At 37.6% G+C, this 22,570-nt stretch overlaps 2 protein-coding genes across 2 annotated transcripts; one reads left to right on the top strand and one right to left on the bottom strand.

Annotated features, from left to right (window-relative positions):
- Positions 1-8,567: 8,567 nt before the first annotated feature.
- tril (TLR4 interactor with leucine-rich repeats) lies at positions 8,568-12,456 on the top strand. Its single transcript, XM_059556128.1, has one exon. The coding sequence runs from the start codon at positions 8,836-8,838 to the stop codon at positions 11,110-11,112; it is 2,277 nt and encodes a 758-aa protein (XP_059412111.1). The 5' UTR covers positions 8,568-8,835; the 3' UTR covers positions 11,113-12,456.
- Positions 12,457-12,654: 198 nt separating this feature from the next.
- On the bottom strand, positions 12,655-22,048 carry LOC132145261 (cyclic AMP-responsive element-binding protein 5-like). The gene is made up of 11 exons (XM_059556130.1): positions 21,952-22,048; positions 20,665-20,736; positions 20,325-20,418; positions 18,909-19,009; positions 16,754-16,947; positions 16,106-16,169; positions 15,909-15,989; positions 15,074-15,463; positions 14,776-14,997; positions 14,531-14,630; positions 12,655-13,994 (listed from the first exon to the last, which is right to left on the bottom strand). The coding sequence occupies exons 2-11, from the start codon at positions 20,716-20,718 to the stop codon at positions 13,858-13,860; spliced, it is 1,437 nt and encodes a 478-aa protein (XP_059412113.1). The 5' UTR covers positions 20,719-20,736; positions 21,952-22,048; the 3' UTR covers positions 12,655-13,857.
- Between the last annotated feature and the right edge of the window lie 522 nt (positions 22,049-22,570).

Here is a 22,570-nt window from a genome sequence, read left to right as displayed (position 1 = left end):
TGTGCACAAGTGACACAATGATGTGAAGATTGAACAGGTAGTTTTGAGAATTTCGATTCTGATCTGAGAAATGTACCAAAGTCGACTGAGAAAAACTGTAAATTTCTTATTTTAAATCACCAATGAAGTCTGACAACAACTGTATCTTAAATATGTTTTTTTTTTCTCAAATAGTGTTAAAAAGCTTATTTAAGTCTGCATTAAATCAACATTTACAGATGCACATTGTTAGTCTTAAAGTGAACAATTAATCTATGCAAGTTAATCCACTGAAATAAATAATTTGTCTTGGTAACCTTCAATAAAAAATCTGAACATTTGCTTTTGCTCTGGAATGGTATTACTTCCAGAGACACTAGAAGGCAAGATTGCAACCTTTAGCCAAAAAAGCGTAACAGCTAATGCTAATGCTTCCGGTTTGGCAGTACGTGGGCAAGGACACCAGAGGCCTTTTTTTAAAAGGATGGCAATGGAGGAGAGGCTTCACTATACTGAACAAACAGCTTTTTATTGGAAATGGCTCATCATTTAATGAATCGACAGCTTATCTGCTAATCTTCAACATGTTTTACAGTGAACAATACTTTTGGATCAAACAATTTTTTGAGTTTACCTACATAAAAATGCAGTTTTCTAAGAGACAACACTGACTTCTTGCAGATTCAGTTTACAGCACTTCTTATTCATTCTTATTATATATGTAAATGTGACTGAGTGTTGTACAACTCAATTCAATGAAGTCAAGGCTGTAATGTGATTGGTTATTAAGGTGTTTTGTTTTGTGCCGTCATGTTTATGGGTGTGGAAATGTTCTCACAATAACGGACTCACCGTGGATGTGACGTCTGAGACCAGAAATGCATCACCATATGCAAATAAAGTCTGCAGCAACGTCCAGTTTATGTGGACTTTCAGGCTAGACCAGCCAGTGCGCATACACAGTCCTAAGGACATGTCCTCAGAACAGACTTTTTCTATAGCAACCGGAACTTCTAGCAACAGCTGTAGTGATGCGCTGACCGAATAGTGATTGGCTATTTTATTCTGAAGGCGGGGCTTCCTGCAATAGAGCAGCCATATTAAATGTTGCTTTTTCCCCCACTCAAAACTATACTGGTTACACATCTTGTGTATTCTATAGTCTTTGACAGGAGTAATGCTTTCAGTGGATTCTACTGTGTGATTGTTCAGTTGATGAAACATCTTTTATGAAAAATAAATAAATAATAGACAAAAACTCTATGAAACAGTTTTGAAAATAGTGAGTTGCAAAAATTACACATTTTAAGACCTTTGTACACTGCGTACCATTGTAAAGATCATTTTAATGGACGTTAAACCTTGTGCGTTGTTCAAAATCACTATACCCTTTCGTTTTTATTTGGGATTAAAATATCCACTAAATTAAACTGCTGTCAAAATTTATCAGATAAATATTTTTTTCACTTTTTTTGCATAGATCAATTAATCAACCTCTGCCCTGAACAAAACTACCAAATGTTTTAAAAAATCCAAGATTTTAACTCTTTAATTGCCAAGTTCATAAATTATGTCATTGAGTGGGGGGGGCAAACAAAATAACTTATTTTCAATATAAAATTAATGTATTTTGATGATATCTTGATGTATTTGAGAAAATCAAAATGTACACCTCAGCTCTCAGCTCTCATGGAGTAAACAAAAACAAAGTAAGTGTATTTATGCACCTGCTGCCTTTTAATGGTGACAAGTACAGACTAAACAAAAACAAGGTACGTGGATTTAAATACTTGGATGCCATCCTGCCGGTCTTTTGATGGTGAGAAGAACAGCAAGCAACACGAGAAATGGCTTGACTTGTACCAAAGTTTAGAAATGATTATGCAGCTTGACCCCTCCAGTGATCAAGAATCTCTCACACACACAAACACTATATTTTGCTGTTATACTCCATATAACTCCATATACAAGCCAGAAATTAAGCTTTTTTTTTATTTTATTTTTTTGCACAGGCCTATCTAAAGGGTTCATGGTCCCACCTAGTGATCAACTGTAAAAATAACAAATTTTACCTTTTCCCAACAGGGAAAACCACCTACAATCAAGAATGCATGATTATATGGTGTCATGGCTTTGCAATCAAAAAATGTTGTTATAATGAAGTCAATGGGGTAAAAACAGCCGTGAACAATAAATGAGGGAGAAAAAATTAAAATGTAATGCTGCACAAAAACTAACAATGCATCAAAGCCAATGTTGTTCCTAATCTTTGACATGCCCAAGACTGTGATAAAAGGTAAAAAAAAATCCAGTCCACAATTGCTTTTTATATTGAAAATAAGTTAAAATCTTGGATTTTTTTTTACATTTTGATCAGGACTGTGGTTGATTAATAGATTTATGCGAAAAAAAATAGAACAAAAATATTTATCTGATACATTTTTACAGCAATTTAATTTAGTGGATATTTTCATCCACGAACATAACGAAAGGGTAGTGAATTTGCCCAAAGTGTATTGTTGAGTTGTTGAAAATTTTATAAGCATTTTATGTGCAAAATATGTGTCAAAATAAGATTTGTCACCAAAAATCGTTCCATTTGCTGAAACACAGAGAAAGTTGTGACCAAAATAAGACTCAACTTTACCCCCTAGTGGACGAAACCGTCCCCAACAACGCATAAGGGTTAAACCAAATAAGTGTCTAACCTGACTAAAGGTCGATTTAACATTAGGATCTAGATAGAAAACATTATGGAGAGTTAATATAAATTCTGATATCAGAATTTACTAACCATCAAGTCATTCCAAATATATAGCCTATGATTTTTGGTTTGTTTATTTGTTTATGGAACACAAATAAAGATCATTAAAAAAAAAGCTTTTCGTCCATAATGAAAGTCAATGGATTCACATGTTTTTAGGACCCTTGTAGAGTCAAAAACAGTTCAAATATTTTTCTTTTGTCATACAGTTGTGAAGCTGCATTAGGGCGAGTAAATTATGGGATGGATTATGATTTTTAAATGAACTATCACTTTAGGGATCAACTGCCATGGTGTTAAAAGATGCAGATACACACATACACTCTCACAGTATAGGCTTTATAGTGACATAAGTTCGTTTGCCTGTTTTACTTTCTCAGCAGGATGTCAGTACCAGTAAGATTTGTGCCCTGACTCCACAGATGTACACAGACTTATACTGTGTAAAGGGCAGTAGAGAGTTAAAGTCTGTGCAGCAGATCTAGGTTAAAGAACTTAATGACCCAACCAGCTGTTGCTCATGTCAAGCCCTCAAATCTCTCTTTTCCTTTTCTCCCCCTTTTTCTCTTGTTCTCACGAATACTGATACAGAGATATATACAGTTGCAAGAACTAAAAATCCTGAAGACAGACAGGAATGTAAAATAATTCACACTTACATTTATCACAATGAATAAGAGAATGAGAACGACAAATGCCCATATACTGTACATATTGTATTGTTAGATGAGTTTTGGGAGTTTATCATTTTGCCTTTGGTTTTTTAGGTAAATGAATGATGCTAAATGAGTGACATGTTTTTATGGAAAGCTGTTGTTCATCAATAAGGCAGCATGTGTTTCCAATAGGCAACCTCCCTGCTTTCTCAGAGAGGGTGATCGTTACTAAGAGACATGTGCCCTCATGAGAGAGACTAAGAATGAGATGTGTTTGAAGGTGTGTATGCTTATAGGTTTGTGCTGTGTGTTGTAGCGACACTATGCAAATGAAACATACAGAGATACAAAAAAGATTATGTCAGAAGATGTGTCTATGCTAACAGTTTAGGTTCTGGTTGTCACACAAAAGCTCCCTGCAACATTTAGAGAATGTTAGAAGATGGTTACAACAACCTGAAAAGAACATTCATTGGGAGTTTGTTTCCAAAACAAATAACCAAGATTGAACAATGTGCTAACATTTGGGAAACGTGCAGGAGTTTATACACATGGGAATGCTACTGTTTTTTGTACAAGTGTATGACTTTTTTGCATTTATTATTGATTATTTTAACGTAGGCATGGTGATGCTAAAACACTCTGATTTGCTATTTTTCATTCAAAGACTTTGGCTCATGAAAACCATGTGCATCAATCTCAGGCAACATGCATTTTATTACACATCCTGCTATTTTTCATTCTCCATCTGTCTCTTTCTTTTTTCTAATAGTCTCTTTTCCCTGGGTCCTTTTTTTACTATTTTCTCCTCCTGGTCTCTCTTTTCCATATCTCTTATGCTTTTTCCATTCTTTTGCTGTTGGTTGTGCAATTTGTGAAGCTAATGGCACATGGTTTCGTTCTCTTTCTCCACTCATTTCACTCTTTGTCTTTTCAGTTGCATACATTTTATTCTTTCCAGGGCAACTTGAATTAAGTAATTTGTGTGGTGATATTTTTTTTCTCCCACAAGCACATTTTGTGTACACACAACAGTTTTCTTCATCATAGCTAAGCGTGTGTCAGCCGACAAATTCATGTGAGGACTAGACAGGAAATGACCCCCTGGGAGTGGGGGTTCCTCATTGGAAACACACACATGCAAACACATCGCAGTGTGCAGAGAAGAAAAACGTATGTTTGGTCATGCATTTTTCTCTTTCTGTTTCTTTCAAGACATTGCCATTCTGGCTTACAGCTCATAACACCAAATGTGCCAATCAGACCGGTGCTAACCTATGTTTTCTTTGCCAGGTTAATTATGGTTTTGTTTTAGATCTAATCATCAGTCAGAATAATTATCAACACTTTTAACTTCAGCCCTCCTCCACATTGAATGTTTTGCGCTAAAAGGAAATATGAAACATCTGGACCTTTCACTTAGTTAGGCGGACGTTATTTACTATATTCTTATTGGGTTTAGAAAAGTACAACCCGAATTCCGGAAAAGTTGGGATGTTTTTTAAATTTTAATAAAATGAAAACTAAAGGAATTTCAAATCACACAAGCCAATATTTTATTCACAATAGAACATAGATAACGTAGCAAATGTTTAAACTGAGAAATTTTACACTTTTATCCACTTAATTAGCTCATTTAAAATTTAATGCCTGCTACAAGTCTCAAAAAAGTTGGCACGGGGGCAACAAATGGCTAAAAAAGCAAGCAGTTTTGAAAAGATTCAGCTGGGAGAACATCTAGTGATTAATTAAGTTAATTGATATCAGGTCTGTAACATGATTCGCTATAAAAGCTTTGTCTTAGAGAAGCAGAGTCTCTCAGAAGTAAAGATGGGCAGAGGCTCTCCAATCTGTGAAAGACTGCGTAAAAAAATTGTGGAAAACTTTAAAAACAATGTTCCTCAACGTCAAATTGCAAAGGCTTTGCAAATCTCATCATCTACAGTGCATAACATCATCAAAAGATTCAGAGACACTGGAGAAATCTCTGTGCGTAAGGGACAAGGCCGGAGACCTTTATTGGATGCCCGTGGTCTTCGGCTCTCAGACGACACTGCATCACTCATCGGCATGAATGTGTCAATGACATTACTAAATGGGCCCAGGAATACTTTCAGAAACCACTGTCGGTAAACGCAATCCGCCGTGCCATCAGCAGATGCCAACTAAAGCTCTATCATGCAAAAAGGAAGCCATATGTGAACATGGTCCAGAAGCGCCGTCGTGTCCTATGGGCCAAGGCTCATTTAAAATGGACTATTTCAAAGTGGAATAGTGTTTTATGGTCAGACGAGTCCAAATTTGACATTCTTGTTGGAAATCACGGACGCCGTGTCCTCCGGGCTAAAGAGGAGGGAGACCTTCCAGCATGTTATCAGCGTTCAGTTCAAAAGCCAGCATCTCTGATGGTATGGGGGTGCATAAGTGTATACGGTATGGGCAGCTTGCATGTTTTGGAAGGCTCTGTGAATGCTGAAAGGTATATAAAGGTTTTAGAGCAACATATGCTTCCCTCCAAACAACATCTATTTCAGGGAAGGCCTTGTTTATTTCAGCAGGACAATGCAAAACCACATACTGCAGCTATAACAACAGCATGGGTTCGTCGTAGAAGAGTCCGGGTGCTAACCTGGCCTGCCTGCAGTCCAGATCTTTCACCTATAGAGAACATTTGGCGCATCATTAAACGAAAAATACGTCAAAGACGACCACGAACTCTTCAGCAGCTGGAAATCTATATAAGGCAAGAATGGGACCAAATTCCAACAGCAAAACTCCAGCAACTCATAGCCTCAATGCCCAGACGTCTTCAAACTGTTTTGAAAAGAAAAGGAGATGCTACACCATGGTAAACATGCCCCGTCCCAACTATTTTGAGACCTGTAGCAGAAATCAAAATTGAAATGAGCTCATTTTGTGCATAAAATTGTAAACTTTCTCAGTTTAAACATTTGCTATGTTATCTATGTTCTATTGTGAATAAAATATTGGCTCATGTGATTTGAAAGTCTTTTAGTTTTCATTTTATTAAAATTTAAAAAACGTCCCAACTTTTCCGGAATTCGGGTTGTAATGAAAAACTGAATTATTCCACAATAGCTTTTATTTGACAAGAAATGTATTTGCAAATACATCACACTTGTCAATTCTAGGCTTTTGCAATTGATTGAAGTCTACCCCCCAAGCACCCAAGAGAGCTTGCTCCTCAATCCTTCCCAAACTGTGGTCAGGCCAGCCTCCGTTTTGAACAACAAGGTCATTGAAGCCCCCATGTTGTTTTGTGGTGCGCGCATATACTATGCATTATGATAACAGCATGTAAAAACTGAGTTTAAAAGAAAAGCGATCATTGGCATTCATTTATTTATCAGTTTAGCTATCGTTAATTGATAAATAAATAAGTACACATAAAAATACATGAAAAAATGTGGTTTATTGGTTCTTAAATTACTGACCAAACTAGCGCCCAAAGTAGTGCAATGAACATATCCCAAATATCAAAACTCAAAATACATAATGTCCATACCTAAAATACATATTTAACAGTCACTGTTATGCATATTTATAAAAATAAAAAAACGCAGCTAAATGCTTCAGTGTTACTCCTTCACAAAACTTAACATCCAGCACAGTTTTATCATAGAATGCAAAATGTTTCAATAAAAACAATTTAGTCAAATGTAATTTCTGCAACATTTCAAACCCACGGGGTTTAAAAGCAGTTCAATTCCATGGAAAAATCACGGAAATGACAACCCTACATCTAACACGAGCTGCAGAAATCAGATTTGACTGATCCCTGGTTGAGAGGAGAGATGGCTGACAGATCATGTTTCCACAGACCAATTTCAATTCAGATTGACAGTCCACCACCCCAGTGTGTCACTCTGTCAGTGTCAGGACTGTTTGATTTGCATTACAAAATAAAAGCCCTACAAAAACTATACGACCAGTTTTGTCTTTGCTTTTGGATAGCTCTAAAATTTACTCCCTGTTTCCACAAATCTGTTTTAATTTAGATTATATAGTCTGCCACCCCAGAGTGTCACTGGGCCATTGTCAGTACTGTCTGACGTAGTATTGCAAAATAAAAGCTCTCCAAAACATATGTAACCAGTTTTGTCTTTAATTTTGGAAAGCCCTAAAAAGGAAACTCCCTGTCTCCACAGAAAAAATTCAATTCAGATGAATAATCCACAACCCCAGGGTGTCACTCAGTCAATGCCAGGACTGGCTGATGTTACATTACAAAATAAAAGCCCTCCAAAACTCATAAATGACCAGTTTTTCGATAGACCACTGTTTCCACAGACCACTTTCACTTCAGATTCTCAGTACATCTTAACCTGCCACACGGCCTGAGAAAGAAATTTGGTCTGAAATTCCCTTTACTTCTCTATTTTTCTTCCTGGTGGTGCTTTTTAAACAAGCAGTGGAGTCCAAGATCAAGCCCTTTGGGGCCTTCGTGGGAAGAACATTAATTCACTTTTTCTTGCACATGTGTAGAGTTGGGAACCAAGCACTGGTTCTTACAGCACACAACATATAACAAGTGATGTTTTATTAACAAATTTAAGAAGGAGCACACGCAGATAATTAACACGACCAGTCCATCATCAGTAATTACACCATCTATCCAGTCAGCACAAGAGAGAGAACCCCTATAAATAATCAAAGCAGCCAAATCTTTGAACCATTAGTTGCATTTCATGATTTTTTTCTAAAAAGGAATATCAATATTAATTTGTTTTAACATTTTTATTTAATATATATTAGGCCCAAATAATTTACATTTTATTTATACTGCTTCTAAACGTTTGTAAAAATCACCATAAGGTCTGGGTAAACAAACCATTGCCAGATTTGTTTTCCTGAGGTATAATGCTGCAATATGAAATGATCATTTGGAAACAGGCGGTAAATGTAATATCAGTTGCATTTATATTTCTCCCCATATCCTAATTCTTCTACAAAAAGTATTAAAACAGTCTTTAATGCAACCTAAGGTCTCGTTAAAATGAATCTGAACCAGAATCTCCATATCAGATTCCTATATACACGAGTGTTTAGCCATATTGTTTAGTAGGTTAACTCTAATGTCCACATCTGGAGGAGAGAGGGGCGGGCTGCTGAACTCGAAGATGACTATGGCGTGTGTGTGTGTGTAATGTGCAACAGATGACTTCTTGGGGGATGAGAGGGTCTGACAGAGGCAAATCTTTCCTCGGCTGGAGCCACATCAGCTCGCAACGGATGTGCATGGATTTATCAATACAGCTAAAATTCACTATGCATTCGTCTTATAACTAATCTAAATGTCTGTATCCGGGCGGCAATGCATCTGTAAAGATTCAATTCCTGGCGAGGAAAAACTTGGCGAACCTGGACTGAAACAAAGGAATGTATTGAGAGGCGTATTATTTGCTCATCACTGGAATGGCATACTTTCTCTATAACTTTCTTTTGTTCGGCAGTGGAGCGCTTTTATTTTTCGCGCCTGGTTGGGCCATTTGCCCCGAGCCATGCGAGTGCCAGCACGCGCAGCATGTCCTCTGCGCAAATCGCGGTCTGAGCGCGGTGCCCAAAGCGCCGCAGGTGGAGCGCGCAGGGGACGTGCTGGTTCTCGGTCTCGCGGGAAACTTCATTCACAACCTCAGCGCGTTCGACTTCATACGCTATGGGAACCTAATCAGGCTAAACCTCCAGTTTAACCAAATAAGGAATATACATCCTAAAGCATTCGAGAAACTTTCCATGCTGGAGGAGCTTTATCTGGGCAACAACTTAATCTCGACAATACAACCTGGGACTCTACAGTGTCTGAAAAAACTCACAATATTATATACCAATAACAACGAGATCAAGGACTTTGTTTCCGAACCTTTTAGCCATTTAAATAGTTTAGTCAAACTGAGACTTGACGGAAATTTAATTGAGTTTTTAAAGGAATCCGTCTTCAAAGGACTGACAAATTTAATGTTCCTGCAATTAGAATCGAACCATCTTCGCCATATTGACCGCAATGCGTTCGCGCGGCTCATCAAACTGCAGTTTTTAAACCTATCAGACAATAAACAAACAGAACTGCTGGATATTTTCATGTTTTCCCATCTCAAGTCACTAACAACTCTTCTAATCGCAGGCAACCAAATAAAGCACATTGGAAATCACGTCTTCCAGAACTTGAAAAAGCTAACAAGACTTTCTTTGAGCCACAATAAGATATCAAAGCTGGACAACGAAGCGCTCAAGGGTCTCGCGCGAGTGAAAGAGTTCAAGATAGACAGGAACGAGCTGACAGAGATCCCTGCTGGTCTACTAGACCCGCTGGAGAGCATCGAGAACCTGGACTTCAGTGACAATCACATATCTCGCGTGGACCCCGGTGCTTTCGGCCACCTTTATCGTCTAAAGATCTTAAAATTGAAAAACAACCGTCTTGTGAATCTCTCCGGTGGAATTTTCGCCACAAACGGCGTTTTGTTCCACGTAGAACTGAATGGGAATAACTGGACTTGCGACTGCCGGATGGAGAAGCTTCGAAGTTGGATGACGCATGCGCATTCTCAGGGAAAGCTGTTGACCGTGTTTGTGCGCTGCCTTCACCCCCCAGTGCTGGCGGGAAAATACTTGGACTATGTCAGCAACTCCCAGCTGGGAAATATGAGTGGTTACTGCGAGTCAGAACCGCAGCCAATGGAGAGCCGTGGAGCAGTAGTGGAGTCACCGGTTCTCAAGGAGGAAAGAGGGAAGCGAGAAGGTGAGAAACATGGAGATGTAGGTGTCCGAGGGGATGAGGGGGAGCAAGGGCTCGTGACAACACTAGACAGAAAGAAGAAGAGGAAACTGGTCAACTCAAGGCCAAGACACACAGCAGGGAAAACAGGGAATGGCTCTTTATCTGATTTCCCAATGACAACAGCCACTATCTTGACAGGCCACAACCACAGCACCTTTGCTTGGGCCCCACAGGAGCAGTTCAACCTGCCCTTACAAGACAGAGCCAAGCATCATGACTCAGAGATTGAAGTGATCACTGATGCATGTCAATTCAACCATCACTCCATCCTGAATGTTAGCGTGGAAGATGTCACTTCCGTTACAGCCACAGTCCGCTGGAGCACAATTCCTGACGTTGGACTAGTTCATGGGAAAGAACTTCTCTTTCGGGTTTTATTTGACCGTTTTGGCCATGCTTTCCGCTTCCCACGCTATATTTACACAGATGGATCCGACCGGGCAGTGACCCTCCAAGAGCTCCGCCCAGACTCCACCTACATCACCTGCGTGGAGAGCGTTGTGGGTGGAGCTTTGTGCCCGGTTGCCCCCAGAGATCACTGCACTGGATTTGTCACACTTTTTGCCTCGGTGACAAGTGAAGTCAATCTACAGCTTGTCACAGTAGCAGCCCTGGCAGCCAATGCGCTGCTCCTCCTCCTGGTGGGCGGAGTCTGGCTGGGGCGTGTGTTGAAGAGGCGGATCAGAAGCAGGAAGTCGTCCACTCATGCACATGTACGTCACATGTACTCAACCAGACATCCTTTTCGCTCTACTGTGGCCGCTACCTGTGTCTCTTCTGAATTCAGCGGTTACCAGAGTGGAAGACAACTGGCTGAAGAAGGTGACCTCATCCAGTTCCCCGGCGACCGCTTCTTTGACAACAGCCATGCGCGAAGAGATGATGATGTCATAATGCTCAGATACTCAGACTGAAGGGTAGTTGGTGTTTGTGAAAAGAAGACAATTTTGGCAAAAAATAATTCTGGCCACAAATGAGTAACCACTGAAACTGCAACTTTTTTTTCATTTCTTTTTCATATTTTCATTTCTTTTAATTGATTGTCTAGGCCTCAGCTGCTGGTTGGCAGAATTGTTTGGTTTTGGAATGAATGTCTTTGTAGATAACATATTACTTATTTACCCAATGCAGATATACTGCACTATTCCAGGCAAGTATATCAGTACGTGAGGTACAGCACAGGAAAAGTCTTTTGATACATTTTATACGTTTCACTTTCATGATTTTCATGAGTTTTTAATAAATACGTAGTCTTTAATAGTAATTGTGTAATGGTTTCCATTTTTTATCTTTATAATGAATTTAATCTCGACATTCAAAATTCTACAATATACCTTAGCAGGTTTAGACGCCATATTGAATTTAACATAGATGAAGACAAGGCTTGGAGGAAGAGAGTTTATTTATGATAGCACATACTGTATAAAAGTCATAGACCATGTAATTGAGTACATGCAATCTCAATTAAATAATCATATTTAAAAAAAGTAAGTACTTGTAATTAGACTATAATGTTTTAAAATGCTCATAATCAGATTACAGTTACTTTTTTATGGGTTGCATGACTACATATTCACACAATTGATTTAAGTTCTTGATAATTTATTGATTCACCCCAGTTCTTTTTCATTTTTCTTTTCTAAATGAACCTACCATTTATATGCATGAGACAAATTGAAATTCTGTGTCTTCATCATATCCAGTGACGTTCAATAATTTTTAATATCAGAAGTCTCGAAAATAATATTTCAAATATGAAAAAACTTTGACCATGTAATAATATGTTTTCATGTTTATTAATGTTTGTCCATAGAGATTCCCAAGGTTTGAGATTTTAATGATTTCATTGATTATTAGCTAATCATGAAAACTTGTCATGTTTTTTCTTTTTCATTGTGCTGTACACAATGATCACATTCAAGTCTAAGTTATAAATGAGTTAGATCAAAAGTCATCTAAAATAACAAAAAGTAATCAGAGTACATTACCTTATTTGTGTTAACCAGATAATGTTACAAACTTCAATTTCGGTCATGTAATTTGTAATCAGTCATGGATTACAGTTTACAAGTAATCTACCCAGCACTGTTGATAAACAACAGTATAATTCACTGAACGCAATGTACTTCTATCCCTCACAGCCTAGTTTTCATTCCTGTAAAAAAAAAAAAAAAAAAAATGGAAAAATGGCGCTGCCCAGAATAAGGTCTATACCAAACTGCTACTGAACTGAATCTCACCATAAGATGGCGCAAAAAACGTTAATAAAAGTTTTCACAAGATTAAACTGCAACAATATAACCACATTTCTGCAGTCATTTATTTGAAACTATCACTTTGTAGTACATGCAGTCAAACATTAGAATAATCCAGCAAAACGATAATACACTAAAGGCAGCAGTTGTATCACAGCTTTTTAAAGTTATTAACATGAACCATGAATCAAGAGATCAGGATACAGATATTAAGTGCTTTTAATTCAAAATGGCCACAAATGTGTACAAAAATAGATAAATATAAAAACAAATTGTACATGCATAAAACAGTTTAAACCTGCAGAGTGTACAAACATTCTTTTTATGTCCAGAATCATAATTCCATTTTACACAGAATGTATAACCATATAAATTCTTTACCTAAGCAATTTTTTATAAATCAGAGATGGTACACATGCTTGCATGTTATTTCCAGGAAAAGTCAGTATTGACATTTTGATTGTCACTGAGCCAGTTAGTGTGACATGATTGCTATGCTGTATTGTTTTAGGAGAATACTGTAAGACATTCAGAGTGCCATGAGTGCGATTACTAATGCATGATTCCTTTACTGTCATTCCTATACATCATTTGATGTTGGCTCGGTCTTTATAAAACAAGCTGCATGTTATTCTATAAATCCCAAATTCACTTGTGATACTCTTAATTTCGTAGGTAATGTGATACCTGATAATTCACCAAGAGGCCTCTAATAATATTTACAGCGAAGACAAACAAGTAACAATCAGCTTTAGCTGCATCATCATAAATTTATAAAACTAGAGAATCCTATTTACAATTACAAATTTACAACTGCCCTGATTCAATGCATTTCACACGGCCTTGCCATTAGTTTCAGGATTTGGCGCACACACAGCTGTCACTGAAGCTATCAAAGCGTTTACACTGACAGTGGCCAAAAACAAAACATAACACACATATACACACAAATGTGCACATATACTCTAGGAGTAAAACTAGATGAGAGTCCCTGAGAAAGATCAACTATAACAAAGCATGAGGAAGAGTGTGAGAAGACAGAAAAAGAGGTACAAAGAGGGTGAGAGACAGGTTTAAAAATAAGAAAACTAAATTTAGTGAGGCTAAAAGACTTTCCAGCACTATACTAAATCACAGTGAGGTAAAAGAAAACCGATTACCGGAGATGTCAAGGGCCAGAGATATAAACAGACTTTTAATTTAATTATTCTATTCAGACATTTCAGACATATATGTAATGCATATATTCCCTTTTAGTTATAAATCCAAGTTTAAAACATTTTGCTGTTCAGTTTTGATTTTGCACTGATGGGTACCTGCTTAGTCATAGGTGCCCTGACTATATGGCTCTAAAGAAGGGTTGAATTTTGTGTTCTCATCGGTTTCTGTCCATGTAGAAGCATGCTATAGTTGTGTATTGTTAGTGGGGTGTGAGTGTGGGGGGAGGTGAGTGTGTGGTAAAGTCGAATTTGATGTTGAGATGCTGTTGTGTTGGATGGCATGTTGCTGGACAGGACTTCCTGTTGGACTACCTACTCCAGCTAAACATAAATACCAAAGAAATCCATCAATTTTCAAAATATATATAATAATACACACATTTTAAGTAATAAAACACACAATATAAAAATTAAATTAAATTTAATAGTGTATACATATATATTTAATTTTTCAATTCAATATAACCTATTGTATTTTTAATACATAATGTACTTTAATGTATTTTACTGTAATGCATCCAGACTTTATATTTTTTTATATTCTTTAGTTAAAATTCAAATTTCTAATTAAAACTTTACCATTTCATTTTTATTTTTTATTTGTACTTTTTTCTTTGCCTTATTTTAATATATAATTTGGGGTACCTGATTGTCATGGAATATAATTGTGACCAAAATTATAGTGACCAAAAAATATGCATCACTGATCAGCAATTATCATTTTTATTTACTATTATTATGGGGTGAAATATGACAGACATGTTCTTCACATGTTTTAATGAAACTCAACCTCAATACACTAGTATTTGTGAGAAAGCAACAGAGAATAAAACAAAGATTCATACTTTCATACTTACTCTGTGTTTCTCTCTGTCTCACAGTGACAGGACAGTCTTTATGTGCAAGAAGAATTTGCTTCAGTTGAGTGACTTCTGTCCTGAGTGATGTCACTTCATTCTATGAGAAAACAAAACAATATATATATATATATATATATATATATATATATATATATATATATAAGCAAAGCAGCAAATGCATGAATCTACAGTACCATGAACTTTAAGTTGTGTTTAATACTTCAAGGTAAGTATAAATGTACCTGCAGCTGTAAGTTAGTGTGTGTAAGTTCTTCTGCCTTCCTCTCCAGTGACGTCACCCAGACCTTTCTCTTCTGTCTGCACCGTGTGGCGGCAGCTCTGTTTCTCTCCAGAAACTTCCGTCTGCGCTCATCTGGGTCTTCCATTGCTGTCCGCCGGCGTCTGGCTGTGGACGGCTGTGGAGGAGATTGCGGGCAGGGGGTCTGTTTTGGTGTGGACGACATCTATAAAACACAAACATTATGTTAAATATTACAAAAGATTAATTAGAAACTATATAAATTAGAGTTTGACCTAGACCTGTGTTGGTATCGGCTGATGTGAAAGGGGAGGGGCGGTCTGGTGGGTGGAGCCAGGATGCAAAGGAGCAGGTGGAGAATGGTGAGCGTGACTGTGATGTGATTGGTCTTGGCTTTGATGTTGATGTGCAAGTCTTTGCGGTGATTGGCTGTGGCAGTGCTGCTGGTATGCGTGATGACGAGATGCGGATTGCAAATGGGACAATGGGTGCTGCTGTGACAACATCATCTCCATCATGTGGCAAAGAGGATTCTGACTGCCATTGGAAACCACAGGTTGGCTGTGGGCTGGCATGACCTTTGAAGGATTAGAGATGGGGAGAGATGGGTCAGAATGGCTCCTGGGGTAACTGTCAACATCATTGTCACGTAACACTGTGGATATTTCATGCTATTTCAAAAGGAAATGCCCAAAGTGAGATTAGGTTTGCCAACTTCTACAGGCAACCATGTGTTTTTAATTTCTACATCTAAGGATTCCTGTGTTTGGTGATTATTTTGGATGGTTAGATTACTTGGCACTTTTAAGTTTTTCAAAACACAGAGAATCTACAAAGACGCCTTTGAAAAGTCAGATGATAGCCCGGTCAAAACGAAGCCCTTGAAATTCAATCCCCTCCACTTTCTGAAGAGAATCAGCACTTGAGTGTGTGTGTGTGTTAATGTCGCTTTTTTAACAGGCAACATTGCATGCATCTGAATTAGATAACTCAATCAAGATGTCTACATTAGTTACAAAGCACTGTGGCATTATAACCCCTGTCTGATTTGTATGCTTCTATAGAGACATCATAATCCTGTAGCCATGGAGTCAAATCTTTAGTATGTGGCTGTACCTGAAGGGAGGAGCATGAGCCAGAGGGGGCGGGGCCTGGTATGCCAATCATGCTAGAGTTTATTGACAACTGTGCCTCCATCTGTCATTTTAATAAGATATGAAGTTATCATAATTATGTCATTAGAAACAGAGGTGTTATTTCGATGAATATTTTACAGTTCCGATTGGGTTTGAACTGCTTTCGGGTTTACTTACATTCACGGCTGATGTCCCAGGCAAAGCATTTGTCTGTCTGCTGTGCAGACAGCTGGGTGCAGATCTGCAATGTCAGACGGATTCACATTAGCTGAGGACAAAAGATTAAAAGCTCCCACTTTATAATAAGTGCCCTTAAGTACTTACATCATAAAATAAGTAAAACATACTTATTGTGTTCGTATTATATTGCAAAATACTTCTGCTGCTATTGAGGTGGGATACGGGTAAGATAAGGGACAGGTTTTGTGGTATGGTCAGGTTTAAAGGTGGGTTAAGGTGTAAGGGATGGGTCAACAGTGTATATAATTGTAATTATAAATGTACTTTTGGGGTCGGTAGAAAGAAGTTTAGGAAGTTTACACAGAGCTGCTACAAAATGTGAAAAAGGTTATTCTGACAGCTTTACATTGGTAAATTCTGTGTAGAGATGTAATGCTGCATGACAGACCAGAATATTTGGGCTCTAACCATATAGTTATATGGTTAAATGCTGTGTTGCAACAAATCTTTTTGACTTTTTGACTTTTTTTTAAAAAAGTCCCCCCAAAAAACTGTGTAAAATGAATTGTTTAAGTTCAAATCATGACCTTTAATGGGAAAATAAGAATATGGGGTATTTTGGTAATGATATATGGTAATACTCACTGTTTATTTGAAGTGGAGTATGTGGCAGTGCATTGAGACTGAGGCTGTGAGCTATGTGTGTGGAGTCGGTTCTGGTTGAGATGAGCCAGAGCGCACTGCTGCTGTTGCTGAGGTTGAAACTGATGATGTTGACTCTGCTGAGGCTGTGTTTCAGTGTGAGGCTGGTTCTGACCTGGCGCCTGCGCAGCAAAGTTCTAAAAGCAAGAAAATATTTAGAATTTAGAAAGCATTAATACACTAAATATTCTAATATTTAGCATATTTAAAAAATCTATTATAATAAATACTCCTTCTCCTTCCTCTGTCTTCGATATATCCCTCCCTAATTGTGTACAACCCGAATTCCGGAAAAGTTGGGACGTTTTTTAAATTTTAATAAAATGAAAACGAAAAGACTTTAAAATCACATGAGCCAATATTTTATTCACAATAGAACATAGATAACATAGCAAATGTTTAAACTGAGAAAGTTTACAATTTTATGCACAAAATGAGCTCATTTCAATTTTGATTTCTGCTACAGGTCTCAAAATAGTTGGGACGGGGCATGTTTACCATGGTGTAGCATCTCCTTTTCTTTTCAAAACAGTTTGAAGACGTCTGGGCATTGAGGCTATGAGTTGCTGGAGTTTTGCTGTTGGAATTTGGTCCCATTCTTGCCTTATATAGATTTCCAGCTGCTGAAGAGTTCGTGGTCGTCTTTGACGTATTTTTCGTTTAATGATGCGCCAAATGTTCTCTATAGGTGAAAGATCTGGACTGCAGACAGGCCAGGTTAGCACCCGGACTCTTCTACGACGAAGCCATGCTGTTGTTATAGCTGCAGTATGTGGTTTTGCATTGTCCTGCTGAAATAAACAAGGCCTTCCCTGAAATAGACGTTGTTTGGAGGGAAGCATATGTTGCTCTAAAACCTTTATATATCTTTCAGCATTCACAGAGCCTTCCAAAACATGCAAGCTGCCCATACCGTATGCACTTATGCACCCCCATACCATCAGAGATGCTGGCTTTTGAACTGAACGCTGATAACATGCTGGAAGGTCTCCCTCCTCTTTAGCCCGGAGGACACGGCGTCCGTGATTTCCAACAAGAATGTCAAATTTGGACTCGTCTGACCATAAAACACTATTCCACTTTGAAATAGTCCATTTTAAATGAGCCTTGGCCCACAGGACACGACGGCGCTTCTGGACCATGTTCACATATGGCTTCCTTTTTGCATGATAGAGCTTTAGTTGGCATCTGCTGATGGCACGGCGGATTGTGTTTACCGACAGTGGTTTCTGAAAGTATTCCTGGGCCCATTTAGTAATGTCATTGACACAATCATGCCGATGAGTGATGCAGTGTCGTCTGAGAGCCCGAAGACCACGGGCATCCAATAAAGGTCTCCGGCCTTGTCCCTTACGCACAGAGATTTCTCCAGTTTCTCTGAATCTTTTGATGATGTTATGCACTGTAGATGATGAGATTTGCAAAGCCTTTGCAATTTGACGTTGAGGAACATTGTTTTTAAAGTTTTCCACAATTTTTTTACGCAGTCTTTCACAGATTGGAGAGCCTCTGCCCATCTTTACTTCTGAGAGACTCTGCTTCTCTAAGACAAAGCTTTTATAGCTAATCATGTTACAGACCTGATATCAATTAACTTAATTAATCACTAGATGTTCTCCCAGCTGAATCTTTTCAAAACTGCTTGCTTTTTTAGCCATTTGTTGCCCCCGTGCCAACTTTTTTGAGACCTGTAGCAGGCATTAAATTTTAAATGAGCTAATTAAGTGGATAAAAGTGTAAAATTTCTCAGTTTAAACATTTGCTACGTTATCTATGTTCTATTGTGAATAAAATATTGGCTCATGTGATTTGAAATTCCTTTAGTTTTCATTTTATTAAAATTTAAAAAACGTCCCAACTTTTCCGGAATTCGGGTTGTATATGTATGAAAACTGTTTGATATTTAATACTCTTAATCTGATCATCTGATAATTTGATCTTGATTTTTCTTACTACAATCAACACTAACACACACACTCAAGCAAGCACAGAATCATATGCAAAATCTTTTCTTCTACTTCACACATCAAAGACTTTATGCAAACTTTTATTTATCTGCACATTTGAGTAAGCTTTTGAAACATGTTTTTCTTCTCACCGTTCTGGTCTCTTCTGCCTGTGATTGGTTAAGCTCCAGGTCAGTAAAGAGGCCCACTTCCTCACAGTCCTGTAAGAAACGGGTCGGAGTTGGAGTCTGATCTGCAGATGAATAAAGAGTACATATTTATCACAAATGCAAACAGCGTCATCAGATTCTACACACAAAATAATGTAAAACACTAAAATTTGTATTACCGTAATTAAGGCATGGCAGGTTTATTTATATAGCACATTTCATACATAATGGTAATTCAAAGTACTTTGCATAAAATATTAATAAAATAATAATAATAAAATAATCATAACAGGTTTATAAGAAATAACAATGAAAAGTAAAAAAAAGTTGAAAATGGAACAAAAGGCAAAATAAATTATTGAAATCAAATATGAAGAAATGAGAAGAATACATAAATAAGTAGGACACAGCATATATTAATAATTGTAATATTGTTTATTTTATTTTATATATTATTATAAATAATACATTGATTATTATTAATTATTATTATTATTATTATTATTATTATTACGGTACTTCCTCATCTGTAAGTCGCTTTGCATAAAAGCGTCTGCTAAATGAATAAATGTAAATGTAAATGATTAATATTAGATTTATCTATACATATTTGGAACATCTGCTTTTTTGATGTCTGTTAAATTTTTTTATAAAAAATAAAGTGCTGGAAAAAATAGTTTAGTATAAAGCATAAAAAAAGGTTAAAGCTTAAGGAAATGTGTATGTATCTATATATCTATCTATACTGTAGAACATAGACTAAACGCATGGGAACTAAGGAGGCATAGGAAATTTCTCAAGGTCAAGGAACAAAAACTTCAGATCAGTAGATCAATATCAAGTAACCTCCAGGCATTCTAAACAAAGGTAGAGAAACTAACCCTCGTCTCAATGTCATGAGCAGAGCTTTTACTGAAGTAATCTTCTGGCATGCTCAGAAATGTTAAAAATTAACCCTGTGTCATAAACATGAGCCTGATTTTGCTCTTGTTGTTTTGGTAATTCAGGGGTGGTCTAAACGAAACTGCTTTTTCTAGGCTACTATGAAAGGGGTCAGAAGGTAAAGTCCTCCTTTTGTTTTTTATGTAAATGTTTCTGTCGCTGCAATGATGGCTCACAGACCCCAGAGGTCAAGGGTCAGGCTGATGTTTATATGTCAGACATTGTGTTTCCAGGGTAACAGACATTGTTTAAATACTAAATTAAAGGAGATGGAGAGCATGACCTACTATGACACACATTTGCTTTTCACAGGCTCTTATATTACTGAACCACAAGCTGTAGAGTGATACTCTTTAGTTACAAAAGATATTAAAACCGCAAGATATTAAAACAGTGTTGATGATAAAGCACAACCTTTTGACATGAGTTGGTAATTATGTGTGAAAACACCCTTACCTGACAGCACACTGTCACACTTAATAGAAGGGAATTTAAGGGTCATCTCATGTTTGTGTCTGTGAATAATTAGGTGATCTTCTCTTTGGAAGCGCTATGAGAACAAGAAACATGGCAGACCGTGACAATGCTGAAACAGCACAGCTCTTGGCATCTTTGAAATTACCCATTAGTTCCAAAATGAATAATCATTTTCAAAAGTAATTAATTATAAAGTGTTATTAATCGATTTAACAATCTAATTGATGGCTAAAACTTGTGACAGCATACATAAAACACATAGTTGTGGCTCTGAATGATATAAAAACAACTATCCGCAAACTGGACATCTGTTTCTTACCTGTGAGCATCCAGGAGCAGTGCACACATATGGCCTGTCCTGATCAACATTCATCACTGAGATCTAAAAAACCTAAATAACATACACACACACATGCACACAGACACACAAACACACGCACACAAGGGAGATGACATTGTAAAGTGCTCGTGACAAATAGACAACAAACAGATATAAATGACATCTACAGGCAAATATAGTGTCAAATATGAATTAGTTTAATTTCCTAGTCTTTTAGTTCTGTCTATCTATCTATCTATCTATCTATAGTTAACTACAAAACCTTTATGCAAATAAAGACAGAGACAAATTGATGGACAGACAGACAGACAGACAGACAGACAGACAGACAGACAGACAGATAGATAGATAGATAGATAGATAGATAGATAGATAGATAGATAGATAGATAGATAGATAGATAGATAGATAGATAGATAGATAGATAGATAGATCTCTCAGTTCTCTTTATGTTGCCCACATTTCCCTGTTTTGAGTTTCTGTGTTATCTGCATATGATACGTATTACATCATAGTCGCGCCTTATAAAAAGCATTAGAGCATTCCTCTAGTCATGACATCATAGTTCAGCCGGGGCAGGAGTTTGAATTGGCAGGACGGGTCTACGGTGCTGATGCCAACAGTCTGACCGGCCTGCAGAATGACGTAATGGCGAAACCGGAGGACTCACGCGGTGTCACGAATCTTACAAACCCAAACAAGATCAGACATCCCACCCGGGGGCAATAATGTGTCATATTTTGGCAAAGGGAAAAAAAACCTTCGTGAAGTTGTCTGAATCAGTTTGGAGTATGCGTGACAGTAGATATCATACAGGGTGTATATATATAAATGCAAATACTTTCTCCCTCAAAACACGCGCAGGTGTGCGATATAACATTAATATGTAAAATTAAAATAGACTTTAAACAGCTAACGTTACCTGCCAGACTGATATTCTGCTAAAATGCGTTGTTGACAAGTTTGTTGACAATCTTCACTAAAAATGTACAGACATCCATTTTACAGAGTCATACCCTTTTTTATTCTACTACTTATTTTATCTGTTTGCTTGGTGGGGTCTCACCCCCTTAAACAGACATTCAGACAGTTTACGAACATTTCAATGGAAACCGGCACTTTGACAGATACCAACTTGACAGTAAAACAATAACAACAGCAACAAAAATCCCAACAACACTGTACAAGACACCATTCCGTTTGTGTACTGAACTAAGTGTGAAATTATATTACAAGCGCAAGTGTAAAACAGTAATACCAACTTACCTAAACGCACGCAGACTGAGACTAGCAACGCTCCTCGCGCTGGGACGAAGCACGCTGAAGTGAACGCGATTACAATATGATCTATTTACAGAAGCATTACATCACCTCGTGGTGACGTCACGTGGGATTCCTGAACTTCTAAATCATTGCGGTCCGCTTTTTAAAAAGAGGAGGGCTTTCAGACCGCGCGCACCCGCCCACCGGAGGATGTAGCGGGCGTCCGATGCGGACATTGGCGCATTGAGGGGAAAATAAGGAAGAGGGAGGCGCGACACTCTGTACGTGCTGCGCCAACAGCTGTCTGGAGCCATGCGCGGGACGGTCCCGGTTAGCGAATGGTGAAGAGAGAAAAAGGGCATGTACAAGCGTGTTAGCCTTTGGTTTAAAACGTTTAATTACCTTCCTGTTTTTTTTTTTTTTTTTTTTTTTTTTTACGTGGTCAACGATATAAACTGCATTCCTTGTCATTCTTTTTCTATATGATTACAATGTAAGTGAAAAATACAGTCAGAGTCAAAAATTAAAGATTAGGCCTGTGTGAATCAGACAGTTATTTATTCAAAACTGGGCTCTGGGGTTCTTTTAATAAAATAATGATAGGCTATAACTTAAAAATTAT

Source organism: Carassius carassius, chromosome 8 (assembly GCF_963082965.1).
Source record: "Carassius carassius chromosome 8, fCarCar2.1, whole genome shotgun sequence".
NCBI lineage: Eukaryota > Metazoa > Chordata > Actinopteri > Cypriniformes > Cyprinidae > Carassius > Carassius carassius.
The sequence above is the reverse complement of the archived record's forward strand: the minus strand, read 5'-3'. Positions and strand labels throughout refer to the sequence as shown.

What these genes read in the sequence shown, in the direction of transcription:
- tril (XM_059556128.1), top strand. Translation starts at nt 8,836, where the DNA reads ATGGCATACTTTCTCTATAACTTTCTTTTGTTCGGCAGTGGAGCGCTT.
- LOC132145261 (XM_059556130.1), bottom strand. Translation starts at nt 20,718, where the DNA reads ATGAATGTTGATCAGGACAGGCCATATGTGTGCACTGCTCCTGGATGC. An exon ending in GTGTGACAGTGTGCTGTCAG is followed by an intron (nt 19,010 to 20,324) that starts GTAAGGGTGTTT and finishes ATTCATCTGCAG; the next exon opens with ATCAGACTCCAACTCCGACC. An exon ending in TACTCCACTTCAAATAAACA is followed by an intron (nt 16,170 to 16,753) that starts GTGAGTATTACC and finishes CTGACATTGCAG; the next exon opens with ATCTGCACCCAGCTGTCTGC.